This window comes from Mytilus californianus, unplaced genomic scaffold, assembly GCF_021869535.1.
Source record: "Mytilus californianus isolate M0D057914Y unplaced genomic scaffold, xbMytCali1.0.p SCAF_4, whole genome shotgun sequence".
NCBI lineage: Eukaryota > Metazoa > Mollusca > Bivalvia > Mytilida > Mytilidae > Mytilus > Mytilus californianus.
Genome location: NW_026262690.1, coordinates 98,435,829 through 98,463,760, shown reverse-complemented (window position 1 = coordinate 98,463,760; position 27,932 = coordinate 98,435,829). Strand labels below are relative to the sequence as shown.

Below are 27,932 nucleotides of genomic sequence, written 5' to 3'. Positions count from 1 at the left end.
GCCCAACAAATCACAGCTTTGGCATAGCGATGACTATACATTGCATCCAAATTGTTTGAATATTTTCAAAAACATAAGGATTGAAAATAATTTTCAAGATGGGTGCGAAGTAAAAAGGATTCGCAGCTAACATTTCTCAGGGGTCATTTTGTAGAGAAAGGAGAAAGTGCCATTAGTCGGTAGTCATTTACTCTTCTTCCTTTAGTCATAGAAAATAATAAACAACTTTGTCATCACCAAGTTTATTGTATGTTTACAGGTTGATTAATCAAACAGAAATGGAATTGATACAAGCCAAGAACATCCATTAAAGATGAAAGATTCATTAAAAATCATAACAAATTGATAAAATTAATTTAAAAGATAAAGGCTAAACTTCAACAGATAGTGCTAACTAAGGAAAAAGTTGAATACATTATTCTCCAATGAACTGCTTATTTCCACAATTATACTCTCTAATAATTTATATTTACTTTATATTTGTAAATTGTACAGTATAGTAACAAATCAAGGATAATACGCTTATTTAAAGAGTTTAATGGACCGAGTTACCTCACGACTGAAAATCCACACAAGGATAGAGTAAACATTATACTTTCATCTTAACCCTGTCGTAGTTTTTTCATATGGTGTAGATTTTTGTAAAGTGTGACTTTCCTATTTTTTTGTTTTTTCATCATCTGACACAGGAACATTTATAATTAATTCCCACATGATGATTTCTCAATTATTTTGCTATAAAATGAAACCACAATGTGTCCGTTATTAATCAACATCGACCTTAAAATCATACAATAGTACATATTAAATCAATTGGACGATTTTCTAACGCATGTAGAAATTTTTTCAATTTCACTGTCTGTCAAAGAGTATTAATTTTCTTTCATATTGCATCCGTGGTAAATTTTCACAAAAAAAAAAACAGAACCCCAAATGCTCTTAAGGTTTTATATCTAAAATTTTGACAGAACATTCAAATTTAACTTTTGACAAGCCTTTTCAAAATACTCATCATATCTCAGTTTAACAGTAACTGTTTATTTTCTATCTAAATTATTCATGTTGCGTTCCCTTCTTCTATTTTGCCTGACTCATTATTTGCATTGTTGTTGACGATGAATTGAAATGAGTTGTGTCTTGAATTATTTTGAATTTTTTTGCATCAATTTTTTGTGTCTTGTTGTTTGACTCAGTTAATATGTTAATTTTTGTAGCTTTTGAAGTATTTTCTTCTTGAGTTTTATGGAGAGATTAATTCTATTCCACATCGGAATAGAACCGAATTAGTGCAGAAAATGTTAAACTTTTCTGTTAGATTCGCTCACTCAGCACCAAAAAGAGTATAATCAAATGTAATGCATTTATGTATTGTTTGCTAAATTGCTTTCACTTAGAATTTGTCAAAGGTAATAAAAAAGAGGAATAATACACGTTTTGGGCAAATAGATGTGCAACAAGATAGTGTATATTGTCATGTTCATGACGAATTCGATTCAATCTCCATAGATTACTTCAAAGAAAATCAACTGTATCATTCATTAAGCATGCATGCACTGCCAGTTAATTACTGAACTGAGATAAATGAATCTGCTATTGAGACTTCACATGACTTTAAGCATAATGTTGCTTTTTTTAAAGGCTTACAAAAAGTCAATACTGTTTATGAAGAAGAAACCCTTTTTGATGTCGTTCTTGCTAGAAATGTTTGTTCCATTTTTCAAAATAAATTGATTGATTGATTATTGGTTGCTCAACGTCCAGTGGTAGGAATAAATTGATAGCAAGTATACAACTGCTTAACTGCAAATGCAAATTATAAAATCATTATAGGGATTCCATTGTGGTTCAGATCTAAACAAGATGTGGCCCCACTCGCAAAAAAAACTTGCCCGTAATTTCGGCACAAGTCAGTGGAGCAGAACCAGACGTAAATTCAATCTGTAACTCAACATAGAAGACTCACATACTAAAAATCAGTTCAATATGTGAATGCATTTAGATAAAAAGTCCGTATAACTGCTATTTTCATGAAATTTTCGAAGTCCAAAGCCCGTAATTTAGACAAAAATCAGTGGAGCAGAACCAAACGTAAACTCGATCTTTAAAAAGTAAAATAACAAAAATACCGAACTCCAAGGAAAATTCAAAACTGAAAGTCCCTTATCAAATGGCAAAATCGAAAGCTCAAACACATCAAACGAATGGAAAACAACTGTCATATTCCTGACTAGGTACACTCATCATAGTAGATTTACATACTAAAAATCAGTTTAATATGTGAAGGCATTTAGAAAAAAAGTCCATATAACTGCTGTTTTCATGAAATTTTCAAAGTCCAAAGGTTCTAATTTAGACAAAAATCAGCGGAGCGAAACCAAAAGTAAACTTGATATGTAACTCATCATAGTAGACTCACAAACTAAAAATCAACTCAATATGTGACGGTGCTTAGAACTAGAGGCTCTAAAGAGCCTGTGTCGCTCACCTTGGCCTATGTGCATATTCAACAAAGGACACTCTCCAACGTTGTAGACGAGAATAGAGTTCATGACAAAAATCTCTGTTTTGTTGATTTTGTATTGCTGATCATTTAGTCTGTTTAGTTTCTCTCATCTTCTTTAGTCTTTGCTCAAAACACAAAAGAGGGTAAGAAAATCATCCTCATTTAAGAACAATCACTCCTATAAGGAGTGACAGTCTATATAGCTAATAACTATATCGACAAAATTTGACTTGTTAGTAGATCTTGCCTTGCTGATCATTTTTGTGATTGAAAGTGTCTATTTATCTTTTATAAGTTTTATCATATAAGGTAAATAAAGGCAATAGTAGTATACCGCTGTTCAATAGTCATAAATCAATTTAACTGAAACAAATCTGGGTCACAAACAAAAACAGAGGGAAACACATCAACTATAAGAGGAAACAAAATGCAAAAAAATGGTAAAAATCGTCATTGAAGAGCAATAACTCCAATAAGGAGTCTTTGGACCATTTCTTTCATTTGTTTTAATTGTAGATCTTGTCTTCCTGATCATTTTTGCTTATTTAAGTCTCTATCTTTCTATTATATTTTTTAAGATATAAGGCAAAAACGCAAAAAATGGGTAAAAACCGTCATCAAAGGGCAATAACTCTAACAAGGAGTCAACTGACGACTTATTTGTAGAACTTGTTTTGCTGGTCATTTTTGCAATTTAAGTTTCTCTCTATCTATTTTAGTTTTCAAGATAATAGGTAAACATGAAAAAAAATGGTAAAATTTGTCATTTAAGGGCAATAACTCCTATAAGAAGTCGTCTGTGAGTTTTGACGTATATTAACAATTGGTAGAGCTCAACATTCTGAACGTTTTTGCCTGTGTCAGATTTTCTCTATTTATAACGGTTTTCAAAATAAGAGATAAAACTTGCGTTTTACCCTTATGTTCTATCTTTAGTCATGTCGACCATCTTGGTTGGCAGGCGGGGTCGTCAGACATATTTTTTAAACTAGATACCCTAATGATGATTGTTGGACCTTCGGGCCAGGTGAGCTAATAAAAGGCCGTACAACTGTTCGTTGCGGATTACGGAATGACGGAATGTTGGATAAGAGTCAACTATATGTCCCCGACAACTTTGTTGCGGGGTCATATAAAGACAATGGGAATCAAACATGATTTTCAGTATCCTAGTTTGTGTTTTCGAGGTTATACAAAATTTCAATCCTGGTATCTATGATGAGTTTACTCATACAGCGGATTTGCAATTTTCAGATATAGAAACAAGTTGTCTTAACAACTCCACACCTACAAATTATCAGATGCTTCAATGTACTTCAACACATTTGAGAAGCAATTAACAATTGTTCAACTAAGACTTTTGAATGTTACCATGATATAGACTGCCTTTTTTTCAAAATTCAAATGATTACTATCCATCTCCATCTGCAAAAGAAACTCAAATAAATTCTTGCCTGGACTGTCAGTTGTTGTACTCAGTTATTTAGTACATAGGAAAAGACAGAAAGCTTTGTTTGCAATTCAATAGATGTTTTTGTAATTAAGTCACCAGACTTTCTACACATTTTTTACCATAGTATCAACCTATATATACAGTTAAACTTTTATCTCAGCATTCGTTTTTATTTCAAATCATTAAAGGGCAATAACTCGAAAACAAGTAGACTGAAGATTTCTGCCATTATAGCTTATTTGTAGATCTTGTCTTGCTGATCATTTGTATTATTTAAAGTTTCTATCTATCTATTACAGTTTTCAAGATAATAGGCACGAATGGGAAAAATCGTCATTAAAGGGTTATAACTTCAATAAGGAGTCGACTAACGATTTTGATCCTGTTGACTTATTCGTAGATCTTGTCTTGCTTGTATTGTTTCTATCTATCTATTATAGTTTTTTAAGATATTAGGCAAAAACGCCAAAAAATGGTATAAATTATCATTAAAGGACAATAACTCTAATAAGGAGTCGTCTTGACGATTTTTTCAAGTTGAATTATTTGTAGATCTAGTCTTTCTGATCATTTTTGCTTTTAAAGTTTCTGTCTATCTATTATAATTTTCGAGATAATAGGAAAATATTTTAAATAAACTGTTAACAGAGAGATATGTCTCGCCTTTTTGTTCTTTTGATAATGCAAATGTTGAAATTAAAATAGCAATACTTTTACATGTAAGTTATGCAAATATTCAAAGTCAATGAACCATGACTGAAGGTACATGGCAAAACAATCTCCATGGGAATGAGATGTGCCAATGCTAATACAACTGCATACCAAATACCATAGACGTATCATAAGTCGTTCCCTTTCAACAAACCTAAACACAAACATTGACTTGTAAACTATGTAAACGTTTCAAAGTCAAGAACCAGGATGAGGGGGTGGGGCTATATAATCTCCATGGAAACGAGACTTGCAAATGCCAATAAATTTGCATACCAAATATCATTGATTTAACATTAGCGGTTCATCTTAAACTATCTAATCACAAACTAATACATGTAAACTAAGCAAACGTTTCAAAGTCATTAGACCATGACTGCGGGGGTGGGACCAAATATTCTCAATGGAAATGAAATATGCCAATGCTTATACAACTGCATACCAAATATCATTGACTTACCACTAGTGGTTCCCCTTGAACTGACCTAATCACAAACTAATACATGTAAACTAAGCAAAAGTTTTAAAGTCAATAGACCATGACTGAGGGGGCGAAGCCAAATAATCTCCATGGAAATGAGATATGCCAATGCTTAAACAACTGCATACCAAATATCATTGACTTACCACTAGTGGTTCCCCATAAACTGACCTAATCACAAACTAATACATGTAAACTAAGCAAAATCTTCAAAGTCAATAGACCATGACTGAGGGAGCAGGGCCAAATATTCTCCATGGAAATGAGATGTGCCAGTGCTAATACAACTGCATACCAAATAACATTGAACCTTAAACTAGACCTTATCACAAACAAATATATTGTTGACGCCGCCGCTGGAAACGGCATACCTATGTCTCGCTTTTTGACTCCGTCAAGGCGAGACAAAAATGGTAAAATTCATCATTTAAGGGCAATAACTCCTATAAGAAGACAACTCACAACTTTATCTATGCTGGCCTATTTTCAGATCTTGTCTTGCTGATCATCTATATATATATAAAGTTTCTATATTTATTTATTACAGTTTTCAAAATATTTGGCAAAAATAAAAAAAAAATTGGGAAAAATCGTCATTAAAGGGTACTAATGTCAATAAGGAGTCAACTGATGATTTCGGTTTTCATCAACTTGCCAGAATATTCATCATTTTGAATGTGGGCAGTATTTGGAAGACGAAGAAGAAGGTTATCTTGACTTATTTGTAGATCTTGATTTGTTGATCATTTTGGCACTTTAAAGTTTCTTTCTATCTATTATAATATTAAAGATAACAGCCAAAAACGCAAAAAATAGGAAAAAATAAGGAGCAGCCATGTTGACTTATTTGTAGATCTTGTCTTGCTAATCACTTTTCCTAATACAAATTCTCTGTATCTATTATAGTTTTACAAAAAATAGACAAAAATGAAAAAAAAAAAAATGATAAAATTTAACATTTAAGGGCTCTTATAACAAGTCGTCTGACAGTTTCGACGTAAATGGACAGCAGGTAGATCTCAACATTCTCAACATTTCTGCCACTGTCAGATTTTCTCTTTTTATAGATTTTTTCATCTAGATACCCCAATAATGTTTGTGGCCAAATTTGGTTAAATTTGGCAAAGTAGTTTCAGAGGAGAAGATTTTTGTAAAAGTTAACGGACGACAAATGAGGACGGACGACGGACGCGAACCAAGTGATGAGAAAAGCTCACTTGGCCCTTCGCCCAGTTGAGTTAAAATGTGATTTTTGAAACTCCCCCTACTGATCTTTGATCACAATTTTCAATAATCTGCACCACATTAGCACTCTACGACAGGCTTTATTCAAAGGAATTTATACCAGTCCTAAAAATAAGACCAAAATCGGCCGTGAGGTATGTCGGTCCATTAATTTTTTTAATTTACCCTTGTTGTCACATTATACTTGTACTGCTTCTTCCTTCCCCCTTTGATAACATAACTATTTTTGTTTTTATATCATAGGTACATTTGCATTGGAATACAATACAGGGTTTTAACATTAACATAGTTGATAATGCAAGGAACAATAAAAACAGTAAAACATGATATAACTTGCAACCTCCATTGATATAAAGTCAGACAGCTATGTCCACTCTCTTCAACTTTGACTTATCAAGGTTTGACTGAATCAATTATAATTCAGATATTGTGCATTTAAAGCATCAACTAATATGGCATATGAAAGACATTCTCAATGTTGATAATCTACAACTGAATAGTAATGTGTTGAAATGCACAAAAAACATAAGTAATTCAGTACTTAATAAGCATAAATAATAATTTCACTATCAATATTATATTTATGCAATGCCTCAACTGACCAATTCTGTAATAAATGTCATAATACTTACATGTCCAGCATACTTCATTTCTTTTTTTACTATGGATATGTAATCTTTTTGGCTTACATAACAGATAGCTAGAGAAATATTTTGCAAAGTAGTACTTCCAGGCATAGCTTCTAAAATTCTATGGATATGACGAAGAGAAAGTCTACTTTCAGCTCTGATTCCTCCGCTTATTATGTTCAATGTACTTGGAACCATAGCTATCTGACCAGCTATGTACAGTCTTTTATCTACCTTCAAATAAAACAAAAGTACGGTAGATTTAAAAATGGCTATATTTCAAAACTAATTTAGGTGTTTTTAGACATAAATGCACTAAAGATTGGTAAACTTCCAAGAAGCATAGTATTTACGTACATGTAAATTAATCAAATTGGCTGCGAAAGAGAACTGGAGGAAACACAGGGACATTCAAATTCATAAGTCAAAATCAAACTTACAATGTCATGGCTATAAAAAAACAAAACAAAAATTATCAAAAGACAATTTACTCTACAAAACACAACATAGAAAATTAAAGACTGAGCAACACAAATCCAACAACAAACCGGGCATTATCTCAGGTGCTCTGGACAGGTAAGCAGAGCCTGCTCCACATGTTACACCACTCATAATAATTATTTATTAGAAACTTTATTCTTATTTATATTTCTACTTCGTTCTTTGAATTAAAATCTAAAATACTTGGTGAAATATACTTTAAGCTTAAATATGATCTCATGAAGATCAAAAGGGAGATATCTAAAAATCATATTTCGAAAAAGGGGGAATTGACATCATATTGTACATTCACATATATTGTACAATATATTACATGTTTTAATTCAAACTGATGACTGATTCTCAGACATATAGAAGAAGTATTGTAAAAGGAATAGTATAAAAGTTAAATTTTAACATCTTTAAGGAAATTAAAAAAGTACTATTTTATCTTTCAAAGACTCATTCCAATAAATATATGTACAGAAATGTTAAGCCATACTTTGATAGCAGCCAAAAAGAGGAATTCAAGTCTTATAAAAAAGTATAACCAAAAAAAACAAACTCCACAGCAAATTAAATAAATTGCTTCGCCGAGCACAGCTGGATACGACCGCAGAGGTCCAACCCTGAACAGTTGGGACAAAAATAGACACAATATTCGTGCTTGATACAGGTCTGAATTTGGATTGAAATTAAATGTTTGACACATAATAGGTTTCTGACACAGAATAACTGTAGAATTGGTTATATGATTTGAATTTATATTCAATGTTTTGCTTTTGTGCAATTCACTATGCTGTTGCGAATTGCCCCCCCCCCCCCCCCCCCAAAAAAAAAAAAAAAATTACCCCCCCCTTTTTTTTTTGCTTTTGTGCAAAACACTATGCTGTTGCAAATTGCCCCCCCCCCCCCCCCACAAAAAAAAAATTTCGCCCCCCCTTTTTTTTTGGCAAACAAATTTTTTTTCATCCCACCCCTTTTTTTTGGCAAAAAGAAATAATATTTGAAGAAATTTTCTTTTTAATTTCTGACATCTGTAACGAGAAAAAAAATTGTTCCCCCCCACAATTTCTTTTTTATCCCCCCCCCACCCCCAATTTGTTTTTCACCTCCCCTCCCCCTCCCCTTTTTCAAAAAAAAAAAATCTTTCCCTCAAGATAAGGTCATTATCTCAATTCAAATTTCCAATGGAGTTTGCAAAAATAATTACCCATTAAATACATCATAATAAAAGTCTTAAAATAGAAAATGACATACATAATCATGTCTAAAAATAATATATCTTACATCAGCATTTTTATTAGTAACTTCTAAAAATAAATTGACAGCTAATCACCTCAAGACAATACAAAATTTCTTTATACATAATTTTAAAGCAGTGTAAGGGAGGTAATCCAAATTTAACATTGTACTTAAAAGTGATTGTCCATTAACAAGGAAACCCTTGTTTTTCCCCCTTTTTTTGCCCCTTATTCCTAAACGGTTTGAGCCATTTCCCCCAAAGCCAATCCTAACCATCCCTTTGTGGTATGGACACTTGTTGTACAATTTCAGAGAGATCCATACACCGTTCCACAAGTTATTGTCTGAAAACTAGAAAAATGCTTATTTGGGCCCCTTTTTGGGGCCCTTATTCCTAAACTGTTAGGACCATAACCCCCAAAATCAATCCCAACCTTCCTTTTGTGGTTATAAACCTTGTGTTTAAATTTCATAGATTTCTATTTACTAATACTAAAGTTATTGTCCGGAAACCAAGTATCTTCGGACGACGACGACGACGACGACAACGACATGATACCAATATACGACCACAAAAATTTTTTGCGGTCATATAAAAAGGGTAAGTCCATAAAAACTGACAAAATCAAACGCTATCAATCAACGGAACAAGTGAAAAACAACTGTCATATTCCTGATTTGGTACAGGCATTTTCCGAAGAAAATGGTGGTTAAAATTTGTCATTCTTAGTTTGTTTTATTTTATCACTTGGTACTTTGATGACTTGACTTTGTAGTTCGTTAAAATTCCTCATCAGTTGAACAGTTGATAGAATTTGTAAACATTTCTTTGTTCCTGATATCGATTTGATTGCTTCAAGGTTTGGTGGACTTAGGACAGACACGCTTATTTATTGTATATTTTAACATTTTAATGGTCTATATTAAGACCATACATTTTCATACCTTTTCTTTGTTAATTTACTCATGTTTATTGTATCAGGAAAGCAATTATTGATAGAGGACTTTCGAATCGTTTGCTGATGTTATTTTTGCATCTTGAAGACCTTCTACATTCAAACAGTACCAGTATGCATGCGAAAATGTGTACTTTGGTGTTATCACCAGAATACAAACCCCTTTCGACCATCTTACAAGGATGTAATTGACTACTTAAAGTTTGGAAGAACAGTAAATGTTCTTTTTCAGTAATCAATACCAAAAGTTTAATGTTAACACAGACTTTAACGTTTTTTTTTTTGAGTTAACCTTACAAAGTTTATTTTTGTGGATCGTATGATGAAAGAATGTATTAACCTTAATCAGACAAATGCACGGTTCTCTTTTATTTAGGATGTGAATACAGTGTTTACTTTGTTATGTAGTTTCTATCCTTTGGAGGATATATCTTTGAATACTTTAACTTTTAAACAGATGTCTATAGTTGCTCTAGCTACAGCTGCCAGAGCACAATCTTTGTCAGCACTGGATCTACAGTATATGTCTTACAGCCTGAGGAAAGGCATTTATATTTTTCATTTTCAAGGACTTTTGAAAACTTCTACCAGGCCTGGTGTCAGCCTTCATGATATTGTTTTGAGATATTTTAATAAACCAGCCCTGTGTGTTGTGAAGACTTTAATACATTATATTTTGCATACAAAGGATGTCAGGAATACATCTATTTTGTTTATTTCTTTTGTAACTTTTCATGAAGTTTCAACTTCAACCTTATCAAGGTGGTTAAAACAGTTTTTCTTTTCGCTAGAATTAATATTAACATTTTTAAGGCCCGTTCTTTTAGAGGGACTTCTACTTCAGCCGCATTGTCTTCAGGATGTTCTATCAAAGGCATTATTCCAACAGTCAACTGGACATTTTAAAAAGTTTTGTTACAAGGAATTTCTACTATTTTTGGTGGATAATTTTGTATTTATGTTTTATCAAATGTGGCATTTGTTTGATTTTGTTTAGATTTTCACTGTACGTCCACACTTTAAACAAGCTATTTTATTACTTGAAGAACGAAATATGAATAAGAATGTCCTTTAATTCAAGCCTATCTTGGATATGCAGGATAAAGGCCATTCTTAGAATATAATATGAGGCAAAGAATCATAAATTCCCACCCTATGGGGTATCTGTCAGACCCACCCTTTTTGATTTGGTTGACACAAACTTGTTTTAAACTAGAACTAGAACTGTCCACTGAGCTGGACTTGTACCCTTTTGCATCGTGGATTGACGTTTGAATATGTCAGTGACTGAAATACAGCGTATCGTCTATTAAAACGTTTAAACCCGCTGCATTTGTTTGCACCTGTCCTAAGTCAGGACAGTTGTCGTTTGTTGATTTGGTTCATAAGTGTTTATCGTTTCTCGTTTTTTATATAGATTAGACCGTTGGTATTCCTGTTTGAATGGTTTTACACTAGTCATTTTTGGGGCCCTTTATAGCTTGCTGTTCGTTGTGAGCCAAGGCTCCGTGTTGAAGGCCGTACTTTGACCTATAATGGTTTACTTTTACAAATTGTGTCTTGGATGGAGAGTTGTCTCATTGGCACTCATACCACATCTTCTTATATCAATGAATGGAATTGATAATATAAAACTTTTTTCAAATATCGTATTTGATATCGGCCCAGATAGATTTACCCCTGTAAATTTGAAGTCTGAATGGCTGTGTTTCTGGGCAAGAAAAAGAGTCCTTATAAAATTACTTGATTTAATTCATATATGAGTTAAATTGTTTATAGTTTATTAAGGAAACTCAATTTTAATAACTGATATCAGCATGCGCAACAGTTTGTATTAAGTTTCATAAATGTAAAATTTGTAAAGGGTTGTCTCGACTGCAACTGAAGCAGGGATGACAAGAATTGCTCTGCTAAAATTTCTAAACATGACTTAAAAAACTTCAATGGACCAGAACATCCTACCCACATGCACATCTACATATAAGAATACAACTATGTACAAAGTTTCTTGTATATGCGATAAACCATGTAGGAGGAGTTGAGATGACAAGGTTGATTGTGAAAAGGGTAAACATTTCTAAGGTGAAAGGGGCACAATTCTGGATACACTAAACAGAAAAAAAACAGGTGTTCAAATACAAGGGTCAAGGTCACTGCGCATCTATGATCTGGTGGTTATAGTTTGTTTCTTTATTCGGAGACATTACTTGTATGCTTCACCCCTCACAGAGAAGCTAAGCTACCCATATTTTATAACTTTTCAGCCGTAGACTGATATTTTAAGAATGACATCCAAGATATGCTTGGATGAAGCAAAATGATCCATCCCTTTAGGGATTTTAAAGATTTTTGTTATAAAAACAGATAAATAAAGTATAATCATACTAACAGTAATGTTATAAGTTTAGATCTTTTTACAATTAAGTATATTCATTTCTTTTCGATATCAAACAAGATTCGTTAGGTTTTTCAAAGTCAAGTAGTTCCACATGCAGTGTTTTGTCCATGCTATATAAGGTGATTGGCAGGTAATTTTTTATCGAGTCTCGTTACACCAAAAGTAAAGTTGTCCGAAGACGTTTCTATTGACCCTGAACATCAAAACAAAAACATCATAAAGACCTTACAAAGTGACCAGATGAGCCTTATGAACACGTTAAATAATAGCGCTTCAGATCGCCAAGGAAAGCCTTTCACAGAAGACCTTGACTCTAAGTTGGGTGCTATACAGAAACCATCATCCATAGCCAAAGATTTTGAGTTTCATAATGATGGAAACAAAACCAAGCATAAATTAAACTCTCAGCGTTTCGAGAATCTTTTGATATCGTTGGATTCAGTCTGATGATGTTGAGGAATCAGAGCTTATCATCAACCCTATGTTTTAGGTTAATTAGCGCAACAACCTCATCAAAATTGCTGACCGTCATGAGTGGGATACTGTGGGGAGTACACGCTACATCTTTAGGCGGACAACACTGAAGATACAAAAAAAGTTGTGCACGGCTATTGGCAGAGCCTCACGCCGAGGGAGTGCTATAAAGCCATCCAATAGCTGCATCAAACCAAGGATTCCCCAAATGTGGGAACCGCATACCCTCTCCATTTCCTCCGTCTATGCCCCGAGTTCCTGTTTCAACTGTCACATGCCCTAGCATTTTGCAAAGCACTGCCCATACACCAAACGCCAGTTCATCCAATGGGCCCCACCATCAACAACAATCAACAAACCTAATGACCCCAATCATCCTCATCTTAGACAGTCAATGAATAAAGTTGAGTATCTATCTGATTTGGATTATGTATACAAACATTGTAATCATGCAGTAAAAATAAAAGGTACACGACAACTCACACCTTCGCCAACTCATACTCAACCATCTCGTACTTCAACCAACTCTTATAAATAAGAAGATGTGGTATGTGGTATGAGTGCCTATGAGACAACTCTCCATCCAAGTCACAATGTATAAAAAGTAAACAATTATAGGTCAAATCACGTATTATGTATCATTTAATAAGATAAATTGTAAAAATAATGGCAACTTTATATTTTATTATTGATATTGTCCGAGACACATATAGTATGCACATCTCGAATCTAGTGATAAATAAATGGAGAATGTGTCTATGAGCCACAGATGCCCCCGCTTGTAAATATGCATGAGTCAACTTCCACAAACAGATGCAGGATTCACATTGTTGAGACCGTTTTGTGATTATAAGCATTGTGTATATGTTTCATAACATTTGGTTGAGGCAAACTAAAGTTAGAGAACGGAAACGACAAATTTGGCAATTTTTCCATTTATAAAGATGCATAACTCAAGAACGGTAAAAGTGACGCCACCCAATTTCCAACTTGATCTGTGTTTTGTGGTAATAAGCATTGTGTATAAGTTTCATAACATTTGGTTGATGCAAACTAAAGTAAGAGAACAAAAACAAAAAATTCAGCAATTTTTATGTTTATAAAGGAGCATAACTCATGAACAGTAAAGGGGCATTAACAAAAACAAAAATAATCAATAGTCTTGGCCTTGATTATTGTAGGAATACCTGTTCAAGGTATGAAAATAGATGATGTGACATGTTTTCATATACTATAATTAGTATCTATCGGGCTATTTAAAAACATGATTTACCTAGCTAAGCAAATGAAAAAAACTCACAGGAAAATGGCCCTACCTCTTTAAGTTAAGAGAACGGAAACGAAAAATTCAGCAATTTTTATGTTTATAAAGGGACATAACTCAAGAATGGTAAAAGTGTCTCCACCGGATTTCGTACTCTATCTGTATTATGTAGTAATAAGCATTGTGTATAAGTTTCATAACATTTGGTTGAGGCAAACTAAAGTTAGAAAACGGAAACAAAAAATTTGTACTTGATCTTAGTTTTGTGGTAATGAATATTGTGTATAGGTTTCATAATGTTTGGTTGGGGCAAACTTAAGTTACAGAATGGAAACTAAAAATTTTGCAATCTTTTGATTTATAAAGGGGCATAACTCAATAATGGTTAAAGTGACACTACCCAAATTCAACTTGATCTGTGTTTTATCAGTGGAAGTCAAAATTAAACATTGCATTGTATAAAGCATTGATTGTAGTTGATTCAACTATAATCATGGACAAAGGAAGATAACTCCAATTTTAAAAATTACTTGATATTTAGAAGAAAATAAAAATTTTGCAATTTTTCCATTTATTAAGGGGCATAACTCTAGAACGGTTAAAGTGACGCCAACAAAATTCAAACTTGATCTGTGTTTTGTGGTAATAAGCATTGTGTATAAGTTTCATAACGTTTGGTTGAGGCAAACTTAAGTTAGAGAACAGAAACTAAAAATTTTGCAATTTTTCCATTTATAAAGAGGCATAACTCTAGAACGGTTAAAGTGATGCCACCAAAATTCAAACTTGATCTGTTTTTTTGTGATAATAAGCATTGTGTATAAGTTTCATAACATTTGGTTGAGGCAAACTCAAGTTAGAGAACGGAAACCAATTCTGGGACGTACGGACGTACGTTCGTACGTACAGACTGACAAGGGTAAAACTTAATGCCCCCAACGCTACGGCGGGGGCATAAAAATTGAATCCGAATTTCCTGTCGATATGCACCTATATAGTATGTCCTTATTATCTACAAAGTTTCATGTTGTGTGGTTTCAGAGGAGTTGCGATGACAAGAACAGGACTGACGGACTGACGGACAGACAGACAGATGGACGGGTCAAAAATATTATACCGGACGCCAAAATTGCGTGGTTATAATAAAGAACAGAGTTCCAATGTCCCCCCGCGTTACACATATTTTATTTATCCAAGGGCAATAACTAAAATAAACTTCTTTTTTTTTGTTCTTTAAAACTTTTTACAAATATCTTAGAGAAATGAAGGCTTGAGAGCAAATACAATGCAATTTTCCATATAATAATATTTCCAAGAGGCATAACTCTTTTAAATATATTTGATCAGCACTGACTTTCGAACTTGTCTGATGATTTTTTATATATAGCTTTGTTATAAATTTGATCAAAATCTTGCAAAAATTGTACACACGAGAGCACTTACAATGCAATTTTCCATGTAATTTAATTTATATTTCCAAGGGGCATAACTCTTCTAAAATTTATTGATCGGCACTGATTTAGAACTTGTTCAAGACATTGCTGATTTTAACCTATGATATAAGTTTCATAAAAATCTGGCAAGAATTGTACACATGAGAGCGAGCTAACAATGGATTTTCCATATAATTAATATTTGCAAGGGGCATTACTCTTTAAAATAAATTGATCAGCACAGATTTTCGAAATTGTTCGAGACATTGCGCATATAAACCTTTGATATAAATTTGATAAATATCTGGCAAAAATTGTACACATAAGAGCGCTTACAATGCAATATTCCATATAAATATTTTCAAGGGGCATAACACTTTTAAAAAAAAATTGATCAGCACTGATTTTCGAACTAGTCCGAGACATTGCGAATATATAAACCTTTGATATAAATCTGATAAAACCTGGCAAAAAATTGTATACGTGAGAGCGCTTACAATGCAATTTTCCATATAATTAATATTTCCAAGGGGCATAACTCTTTGAAAAAATAGTTGATCAGCACTGATTTTCAAACTTGTCCGAGACATTGCACATATGAACCTTTGATATAAATTTGATAACACCTGGCAAGAATTGTACACATGAGAACATTAACAATGCAATTTTCCATATTATTAATATTTCCAAGGGACATAAGACTTTAAAAAATAATAGATTTGCACCGATTTTTAATCTTGTCCGAGACATTGCTGATGTTAACCTATGATAAAAGATTCATAAAAATCTGGCAAGAATTGTACACATGAGAGCACAAACAATGCAATTTTCCATATAATTAATATTTCCAAGGGGAATAACTCTTTTAAAAATAATTGATCGGCACAGATTTTCAATCTTGTCCAAGACACTGCTGATATAAGCCTACGATATAAGATTCATAACAAGAGGCTGTCAGAGTGACAGCAAACCGGATTTTCCTGCAGAGGTCGAACCCTGAACAGTTGAGCAAGTATGGACACTACATTTAAGCTTAAAACAGCTCTGAATTTGGATTGTGATTGAATATATGACACAGCATAGGTTTGTGACACAAAATGCATGTGGTTTAAGAACTGAAATACTTGAAATTGGACATTTAAATACCTATTATGGTCCAATATCAAAAATCTAAGTACATATTAGAATCAGCATATCAAAGAACCCCAAGAATTCAATTTTTGATGAAATCTGACAAAAGTTTAATTTAAGACCCTTTGGACTTCAATATGGACCAATTTGATAAAGGAGCCCACAATCCAAAATCTCTCAATACATGGTTAGATTCAGCATTTCAAAGAACCCCATAAATTATTTTTTTGTTGAATCAAACAAAGTTTTATTTTGGACCCTGATTTGGACCAACTTGAAAACTGGGCCCAAAAATCTAATATTTAAATACAGGTTTAGATTCAGCATTTGAAAGAACCCTATATATATTTAATTTATGTTGAAATGAAACACAGGTTAATTTTATCCATAATATTTTCTGTGCAAAGGGAAATAACTCAAACTGGATAAATAGTTCTCTAAAATAAGATATGATGCAAGTTTTCAAATTATAATCAATAATATAATAATAACAACCAGTGATGACTAAATTCTCTAAAATTAGATATGATTTAACACTCAAACATTGTTAGAATCAGCATATCAAAGAACCAAAGAATTCAATTTTTGATGAAATTAATCAAAAGTGTAATTTAGGACCCATTATCTTATTAATAATGAAAAGAAATACAGGTTTAGATTAAGCATTTCAAAGAACCCTATATATATTCAATTTATGTTGAAATCAAACACAGTTTAATTTTGGACCCCAATTTGGACCAACTTGAAAACTTGGCCCAAAATCAGAAATCTAAATATATGTTTATTAATAGACAATATAAGCTTAGTTTTTAAAGGAGTTTACTACATCAAAAAATAAAATGCTCCGCAGGGCGCAGCTTGATACGACCGCAGAGGTCAAACCCTGAACAGTTGGGGGAAGTATGGACACAACATTCAAGCTTGATACAGCTTTGGATTTGGATTGTGATTAAATATTTGACACAGCATAGGTTTCTAACACAGATTGAATGTGGTCTAAGAACTTAAAAATTTTAAATTGGACATTCACCTATTATGGTCCAATATCCAAAATCTAAATACATGGTTAGATTCAGCATATCAAAGAACCCCAAGAATTCAATTTTTGATGAAATCAAACAAAGTTTAATTTTGGACCCTTTTGACCTCAATGTGGACAAAGTTGATAACGGCGCCCAAAATTCAAAAATCTAAATACATGGTTAGATTCAGCATATCAAAGAACCCCATATATTCAATTTTTGTTGAAATCAAACAAAGATTAATTTTGGACCCCGATTTGGACCAACTTGAAAACTGGGCCCATAATCAAAAATCTCAATACATGTTTAGATTCAGCATATCAAAGAACCCTAAGAATTCAATTTTGTTAAAATCAAACTAAGTTTAATTTTGGACCCTTTGGACCTTAATGTAGACCAATTTGAAAACGGAACCAAAAATTAAGAATCTAAATACACGGTTAGATTCGGCATATCAAAGAACCCCAATAATTCAATTTTTTATGAAATCAAACAAAGTTTAATTTTGGACCCTTTTGACCTCAATGTGGACAAAGTTGATAACGGGGCCCAAAAATCAAAAATCTAAATACATGGTTAGATTCAGCATATCAAAGAACCCCATATATTCAATTTTTGTTGAAATCAAACAAAGTTTAATTTTGGACCCCGATTTGGACCAACTTGAAAACTGGGCCCATAATCAAAAATCTAAATACATGTTTAGATTCAGCATATCAAAGAACCCTAAGAATTCAATTTTTGTTAAAATCAAACTAAGTTTAATTTTGGACCCTTTGGACCTTAATGTAGACCAATTTGAAAATGGAACCAAAATTTAAGAATCTAAATACACAGTTAGATTCGGCATATCAAAGAACCCCAATAATTCAATTTTTGATGAAATCAAACAAAGTTTAATTTTGGACCCTTTGGACCTCAATGTGGACCAATTTAAAAACGGGGCCCAAAATCCAAAAACTAAATACACGGTTAAATTCAGCATATTAAAGAACCCCATGAAATCAAGAATAAAACCCCATTGAAATTGGTCAAGAAATAAGCAATTTATAGGAAGTATCTTCTTTTGCACAATCCTGTGCTATTAAATATTTCTTGCTATTGCACAATACTGTACAATTGACAATTTCTTGCTATTGCGCAATATTGTGCTATTGGATATTTCTTGCTATTGCGCAATACTGTGCAATTGAAGATTTCTTGCTATTGCGCAATACTGTGCAATTGAAGATTTCTTGCTATTGTGCAATACTGTGCAATTGAAAATTTCTTGCTATTGCACAATACTTATTATATAATAATTTACACATCCTGTTTGGTGTGTATCTCCTACCATATCATTATTATTTGATTTTAAATATAAATCAGAAATAACCAACTTAAAATGGAAAATTTTAAAAGAAACAAAAAGGAAAAAAAGAAAAAAAGGAAAAAAAAATAAATCCCCCCCCAAATTTTTTTGAACCCCCATTATGATTCATCACCCCCAAACTCAATCCCAGCCTTCCCTTTGTGGTATGGTACCTTGCAGTACAATTTCAGAGAGATCCATACACTTGAACACAAGTTATTGTCTGGAAACTAGAAAAAAATGTGTTTTTTGGCCCCTTTTTGGCCCCAAATTCCTAAACGTTTAGGGCAATTACCCCCAAACTCAAACCCAGCTTTCCCTTTGTGATATGGAACCTTGTAGTACAATTTCAGAAAGATCCATACACTTACACACAAGTTATTGTCATGAAACTAGAAAAATGCTTGTTTTTTGCCCCTTTTTTGGCCCCTAATTCCTAAAATTTGGAGGCAATTACCCCCAAAATCAATCCCAGCATTCCTTTAGTGATATGGAACCTTGTGGTACAATGTCAGAGAGATCCATACACTAACACACAAGTTATGTCTGGAAGTTACAAAAATGCTTATTTTTGGCCCCTTTTTGGCCCCTAATTCCTTTACTGTTATTACCATAACCCCCAAAATCAATCCCAACCTTCCTTTTGTGGTATTGAACCTTGTGGTAAAATTTCATAAAGATCCATTCACTTAAACTAAAGTTAGAGTGCGAAAACCAATGTGTCTTCGGACGACGCCGGACGACAACGACGACGACGACGCCGGACGACGACGACGCCAACGTCATACCAATATACGACCACAAAAATTTTTTTGCGGTCGTATAAAAAATCTATAGCATTCAGAAAATTAGTTTTTACAGAATAACAAACAAACTTGCCACAAAATTCTACAAACAATTTACCAAAGAAGAGAAGAAAAAAATCCAGGGGACTCTCCCTTTATTTCATATGATTTGTTTTTTTGTCCCATACAAGAATATATATGGTTTAGGGGTGGGGATCTCGACCATTTACAAGTTCTTAAACAGGAGGGGGTGGGGGTGACCCCAGGAGACTCGCCTTATATTTCATTTAATTTGTTTTATGGTCCCATACAAGAATATATATGGTTTCGCTGAGGGGATCTTGACCGTTATTAAGTTTTCAAAAAGAAGGGGGGGGGGGGGGGGGGGGTTACCCCAGGGGATTTCCCATTAATTTCCTTTCGATTTGTTTTATTGTCCCATTTCAGAATATATGGTTTAGGGGTGGGGATCTAGACCGTTTACAAGTTATCAAAAAGAAGGGGGTGGGGTGACCCCCATGGACTTCCCCAATATTTCATTTGATTTGTATTATTGTCCCATACAAGAATATATATGGTTTAGGGGTGGGGGTCTCGACCGTTTACAAGTTCTCAAACAGGAATGGGTGGGGGTGACCCCAGGGGACTCGCCTTTTATTTCATATGATTTGTTTTATTGTCCCATATAAGAATATAAATAGTTTCAGGGTGTGGATCTTGACAGTTTACAAGTTTTAAAAAAGAAATATTTCATTTGATTTGTTTTATTGTCCCATTCAAGAATATATTTGGTTTATGGGTGGGGATCTCAACCGTTTACAAGTTCTTTAACAGGATGGGGTGGGGTGACCCCAGGGGACGAGCCTTTTATTTCACTTGATTTGTTTTATTGTCCCATACAACAATATATATGGTTTCGGGGTGGAGATTTTGACCGTTTACAATTAAGTTTTCAAAAAGAAGGGGGGTGGGGGTGACCCTGTGGACTTCCCCTATATTTCATTTGAATTGTGTTATTCTCCCGTACAAGAATATATATGGTTTAGGGGTGGGGATCTCGACCGTTTACAAGTTCTTAAACAGGAGGGGGTGGGGGTGACCCCAGGGGACTTGCCTTTTATTTCATTTGATTTGTTTTATTGTCCCATATAAGAATATAAATAGTTTCAGGGTGTGGATCTTGACAGTTTACAAGTTTTCAAAAAGAAATATTTCATTTGATTTGTTTTATTGTCCCATTCAAGAATATATTTGGTTTATGGGTGGGGATCTCAACTGTTTACAAGTTCTTTAACAGGATGGGGTGGGGTGACCCCAGGGGACGCGCCTTTTATTTCACTTGATTTGTTTTATTGTCCCATACAACAATATATATGGTTTCGGGGTGGAGATTTTGACCGTTTACAAGTTTTCAAAAAGAAGGGGGGTGGGGGTGACCCTGTGGACTTCCCCTATATTTCATTTGAATTGTGTTATTCTCCCGTACAAGAATATATATGGTTTAGGGGTGGGGATCTCGACCGTTTACAAGTTCTTAAACAGGAGGGGGTGGGGGTGACCCCAGGGGACTTGCCTTTTATTTCATTTGATTTGTTTTGTTGTCCCATACAAGAATATATATGGTTTCAGGGTGGGCATCTTGATCGTCTACAGGTTTTCAAAAAGAAGGGGGGTGGGGGTGACCCCCATGGACTTCCCCTATATTTCATTTGATTTGTTTTATTGTCCTGTACAAGAATATATATGGTTTAGGGGTGAGGATCTCGACCGTTTACAAGTTCTTAAACAGGAGGGGGTGGGGGTGACCCCAGGAGACTCGCCTTATATTTCATTTAATTTGTTTTATGGTCCCATACAAGAATATATATGGTTTAGGGGTGGGGATCTCGACCATTTACAAGTTCTTAAACAGGAGGGGGTGGGGGTGACCCCAGGAGACTCGCCTTATATTTCATTTAATTTGTTTTATGGTCCCATACAAGAATATATATGGTTTCGCTGAGGGGATCTTGACCGTTTACAAGTTTTCAAAAAGAAGGGGGGGGGTATCCCAGGGGATTTCCCCTTAATTTCCTTTCGATTTGTTTTATTGTCCCATTTCAGAATATATATGGTTTAGAGGTGGGGATCTAGACCGTTTACAAGTTATCAAAAAGAAAGGGGGTGGGGTGACCCCAAGGGACTCCCCCTCAATTTCATTTGATTTGTTTTATTGTCCTATTCAAGAATATATATGGTTTAGGGGTGGGGATCTTGACTGTTTACAAGTTATCAAAAAGAAGGAAGGTGGGGGTGACCCCCATGGACTTCCCCTATATTTCATTTGATTTGTTTTATTGTCCCGTACAAGAATATATATGGTTTAGGGGTGGGGATCTCGACCGTTTACAAGTTCTTAAACAGGAGGGGGTGGGGGTGACCCCAGGGGACTCGCCTTTTATTTCATTTGATTTGTTTTATTGTCCCATACAAGAATATATATGGTTTCAGGGTGGGCATCTTGACCGTTTACAAGTTTTCAAAAAGAAGGGGGGTGGGGGTGAGCCCCATGGACTTCCCTATATTTCATTTGATTTGTGTTATTGTCCCATACAAGAATATATATGGTTTAGGGTCGGGGATCTGGACCGTTGACAAGTTCTTAAACAGGAGGGGGTGGGGGTGACCCCAGGGGACTCGCCTTATATTTCATTTGATTTGTTTTATTGTCCCATACAAGAATATATATGGTTTCAGGGTGGGGATCTTGACCGTTTACAAGTTTTCAAAAAAAAGGGGGGTGGGGTGACCCCAAGGGACTCCCCCTCAATTTCATTTGATTTGTTTTATTGTCCTATTCAAGAATATATATGGTTTAGGGGTGGGGATCTTGACTGTTTACAAGTTATCAAAAAGAAGGAAGGTGGGGGTGACCCCCATGGACTTCCCCTATATTTCATTTGATTTGTTTTATTGTCCCATTCAAGAATATATATGGTTTAGGGGTGGGGATCTCAACTGTTTACAAGTTCTTAAACAGGATGGGGTAAGGTGACCCCAGGGGACGCGCCTTTTATTTCATTTGATTTGTTTTATTGTCCCATACAACAATATATATGGTTTCTGGGTGAAGATTTTGACCGTTTACAAGTTTTCAAAAAAAAAAGGGGGGTGGGGTGACCCCAGGGGAGTCCCCCTCAATTTCATATGATTTGTTTTATTGTCCTATTCAAGAATATATATGATGGTTTAGGGGTGGGGATCTCAACTGTTTACAAGTTATCAAAAAGAAGGGGGGGTTGGGGTGACCTCCATGGACTTCGCCTATATTTCATTTGATTTGTTTTTTTGTCCCATTCAAAAATATATATGGTTTAGGGGTGGGGTTCTCGACTGTTTACAAGTTATCAAAAAGAAGGGGGGTGGGGGTGACCCCCATGGACTTCGCCTATATTTCACTTGATTTGTTTTATTGTCCCATTCAAGAATATATATGGTTTAGGGGTGGGGATCTCAACCGTTTACAAGTTCTTAAACAGGATGGGGTGGGGTGACCCCAGGGGACTCGCCTTTTATTTCATTTGATTTGTTTTATTGTCCCATACAACAATATATATGGTTTCAGGGTGGGGATTTTGACCGTTTACAGGTTTTCAAAAAGAAGGGGGGTGGGGGTGACCCCATGGACTTCCCCTATATTTCATTTGATTTGTTTTATTGTCCTGTACAAGAATATATATGGTTTAGGGGTGAGGATCTCGACCGTTTACAATTTCTTAAACAGAAGGGGGTGGGAGTGACCCCAGGGGACTCGCTTTTTATTTCATTTAATTTGTTTTGTTGTCCCATACAAGAATATATATGGTTTCAGGGTGGGGATCTTGACCGTATACAAGTTTTCAAAAAGGAAGTCCTTGGGGGTGACCCCCATGGACTTCCCCTATATTTCATTTGATTTGTTTTATTGTCCCATACAAGAATATATATGGTTTAGGGGTGGGGATCTCGACCGTTTACAAGTTCTTAAACAGGAGGGGGTGGGGGTGACCCCAGGGGACTCACTGTATATTTCATTTGATTTGTTTTATTGTTCCATACAAGAATATATATGGTTTAGGGGTGGGGATCTCAACCATTTACAAGATAAAAGCACATTCTCAAATTGAAAGGGGGTTGGGGTAAGAATATATATGGTTTAGGGAGACTTAATTATCTACAAAATGTATAATAATGAACAGTCAATTTCAAATTTCATTGATACAGTCCTTCTAGTAAATTTCAAACTTTATATATACAGTCCTACAGATCTTATTAGGAAACAGAAAATTTTCAAATAAATCTGTCACTCCAATGATATTATATGCTAAGATATAACCCAGATCTAATTAATAATTAATAATGTAATTAACTTCAAAATGTCTAATAATATAGCTTATAATCATTACCACTTACGAAATAGAAAATTTTCAAATAAATCTGTCACTCCAATTTTTATTGTGAGATAAGACATTATGCTTAGTCATAAAAAAAGAGTAAAATATTTAAAAATTCCACTTTTGGATATTAAAAATGGCAATAACTCACAAAGGAGATATACTAAAATCTTGAAAATTAAACTAGACCTTCATTAAGTCACAGGAAACAACATATTTAAATTTGAAAAAAAATTTGTTTAAGCGTTTTCCTGTTATTGTGCTGACACTGTTTGGCCGCCACCCGTAGATCAGCCCAGCCGCCCGCCGTACATCACCATTTTAATAACCGATATTTCCTTCAAAATCCGGTTAAAAATCTGGCAAGAATTGTACAAATGAAAGCGGTAACAAAAAGTAAAACAACAAAAATACCGAAGTCAAAGGAAAATTCAAAACCGAAAGTCCCTTATCAAATGGCAAAATCAAAAGCTCAAACACATCAAACGAATTGAAAACAACTGTCATATTCTTGACTTGGTACAGGCATTTCCTTATGTAGAAAATGGTGGATTAAACCTGGTTTTATAGCTAGCTAAACCTCTTACTTGTATGACAGTTATATAGCATTCCATTATATTGACAACAAGGTGTGAGCAAAACAAAGAGACATAATAGGTAACCAGATCTAATTAATAATGAAAATCATACTTGCAAATCCGAAGGGTTATTTCCCTTTGAACAGAACTATGGTTTAACATAGTACTCTAACATTACATATATAATAATTAGTAATGCAATTAACTTCAAAATGTCTAACAATATAGTTTATAATCATCACCACTTAGGAAATAGAAAATTTTCAAATAAATCTGTCACTCCAATTATAATTGTGAGATATGACATATGCTTATGATTACAAGAGTAAAATATTTAAAAATACCACTTTTGGATATTAAAAATGGCAATAACTCAAAAAGGAGAAATACTAGTACATGTACTACAATCGTGAAAATTGAACTTGACCTTCATTTAGTCACGAGAAACAACATATCTAAATTTGAAATAAAATCATCACAGCGTTTTCATGTTATTGAAGAGACACTGTTTGGCAGCCGCCCGTCCGCCCGCCCGCCTGCCGTACATCACCAAATCAATAACCTATATTTCCTTCGAAAATCTGGTTAAAAATGTCAGAAATTGGGATACAGCAGTCAACATAGTGTTAAAATCTTAATCAATATAAAAACAAATAACTATTTAAACAAAGGAAAATAAATGGCATATAGACACTCTATAAACAAAGTACATAAGTAATAAACAGCTGCGCCATGAGCGCATGATACGCCTGTCGTCTTGTGTGTGAATTTTTATGCAATAAGCATAAATAGTTTCTGACATACGGCGTGACATGCGAAAACCCCCTTTTTTTTTACAAAAAACTCAATATCTCTAAAATAAAATTTTGAATCAAAACCAAAAAGTATACAGATCTTTAGATAAATATAACTAAGAAGTATGTAAAATTTTAAGCAATAATCATAAATCGTTTTTGAGATACGGCGCGACATGTGAAAACCCCCCTTTTAAAAAAAAATCAATATCTCAAAAATAAAATTTTGAATCAAAACCAAAAAGTATACAGATCTTTAGATTAATTTAACTAAGAAGTGTGTAAAATTTTAAGCAATAATCATAAATCGTTTTTTAGATACGGGCGACATGTGAAAAACCCCTCCCCCTTTTTTTACAAAATACTCAATAACTCAAAAATAAAATTTTGAATCATCACCAAAAAGTATACAGATCTTAAGGTTAATATAACAAAGAAGTGTGTAAAGTGTTAAGCAATAATCATAAACTGTTTTTGAGATACAGCGCGACATGTGAAAAACCCCTCCCCCTTTTTTAACAAATACTCAATATCTCTAAAATAAAATTTTGAATCATCACCAAAAAGTATACAGATCATAAGATTAATATAACTCAGAAGTGTGTAAAGTTTTAAGCAATGATCATAAATTGTTTTTGAGATACGGCGCGACATGTGAAAAAAAAAACACACCTGTTTTAGTTACTAAGTCTCGTAACTCAAAAAGTTTTAATCTTATTTTCACCAAAAAGTATACAGATCGTTTGACCATCATAAGAAACAACTATATTAAGTTTCATGAAATTTGGATAAGTCATTCTCAAGTTACGGTGCGACATGTTTACGCCGGACAGACAGATGGACGGACAGACAGAAGGACGGACGCCGGACATTTGTATACCATAATATGTCCCGTCAAAAATTTGACGGGCGTATAAAAATGAAAGACAAGAATACAAAAATGACCATAGCACAATAACACAATGGCAGGATGTTAAAATACCTAGCTACACCAAAAGTATATACCATAAACTGTTAACACAGAGATATGTCTCACCTTTTTGTAATTTTGATAATGCAAATCTTGAAATTAAAAAAGCAATACTTTAACATGTAAGTTATGCAAATATTCAAAGTCAATGAACCATGACTGAAGGTACATGGCTAAACAATCTCCATGGAAATGAAATGTGCCAATGCTAATACAACTGCATACCAAATACCATTGACTTATCATAAGTCGTTCCCTTTAAACAAACCTAAACCTAAACATTATCTTGTAAACTATGCAAAAGTTTTAAAGTCAAGGAATCATGATGAAGGAGTGGGGCTATATAATCTCGATGGAAACAAGACTTGCAAATGCCAATAAATTTGCATACCAAATATCATTGACTTAACATTAGCAGTTCATATGCATCTTAAACTGATCTAATCGCAAACTAATATATGTAAACTAAGCAAAAGTTTCAAAGTCAAAAGACCATGACTGAGGGGACTGGACCAAATATTTTTCATGGAAATGAGATGTACTAATGCTTATACAACTGCATACCAATTGACATTGGCCTACCAATTTTGGTTCCCCTTGAACTGACCTAATCACAAACTAATACATGTAAACTAAGCAAAAGTTTCAAAGTCAATAGACCATGATTGAGTGGGCCAAGCCAAATAATCTCCACGGAAATGAGATATGCCAACGCTTATACAACTGCATACCAAATATCATTGACCTACCACTAGTAGTTCCCCATAAACTGACCTAATCACAAACTAATACATGAAAACTAAGCAAAAGTTTCAAAGTCAATAGATCATGACTGAGGGGGGAGGGCCAAATAATCTCTATGGAAATGAGATATGCCAATGCTTATACAACTGCATACCAAATATCATTAACTTACCACTAGTGGTTCCCCATAAACTGACCTAATCACAAACTAATACATGTAAACTAAGCAAAGTTTCAAAGTCAATAGACCATAACTGAGGGGGCGGGGCCAAATAATCTCCATGGTAATGAGATGTGCCAATGATAATACAACTGCATACCAAATATCATTGACCTACCGCTAGTGGTTCACCATAAACTAGACCTAATCACAACCTAATACATTGTTGACGCCACCAGAGTCAATGCAGGAAACAGCATACCTATGTCTCTCTTTTTGACTCCGTCAAGGCGAGACAAAAAATGGACTAAAAGTAAAGATTAAACTTTACAAAGACAAATAAAAGTAACACTATAACATGTGATTTAGATGATAAACAACAACAGTACCTAGAATCTATACTTCAAGACCCTCATGTATTATTTGTGAAGTTGATAGGGAATATTTATCAACAATTTTCCATATAATTAATATTTCCAAGTGGCATAACTGCTTTTAAAATTGTTGATCGGCACTAATTTTGAAACTTGTCCAAGGCATTGCTGATATACACCTATGATATAAGTTTGATAATTAACTGTTAACACAGATATATGTAACCTATGATATAAGTTTGATAATTAACTGTTAACACAGAGATATGTCTTGCCTTTTTGTTATTTTGATAGTTAAATGCAAATGTTGAAATTAAAATAGCAATGCTTTTACATGTA

At 34.0% G+C, this 27,932-nt stretch overlaps 1 protein-coding gene across 3 annotated transcripts in view; it reads right to left on the bottom strand.

Annotated features, from left to right (window-relative positions):
* Positions 1–27,932, bottom strand: part of LOC127698941 (uncharacterized) — a 278,817-nt gene that overhangs the window by 62,893 nt on the left and 187,992 nt on the right. For all 3 annotated transcript variants that reach the window (XM_052202712.1, XM_052202711.1, XM_052202710.1), the window contains exon 13: positions 7,026–7,256. In XM_052202712.1, coding sequence (XP_052058672.1) covers positions 7,026–7,256 — 231 coding nt within the window. The remainder of the gene's footprint in view (positions 1–7,025; positions 7,257–27,932) is intronic.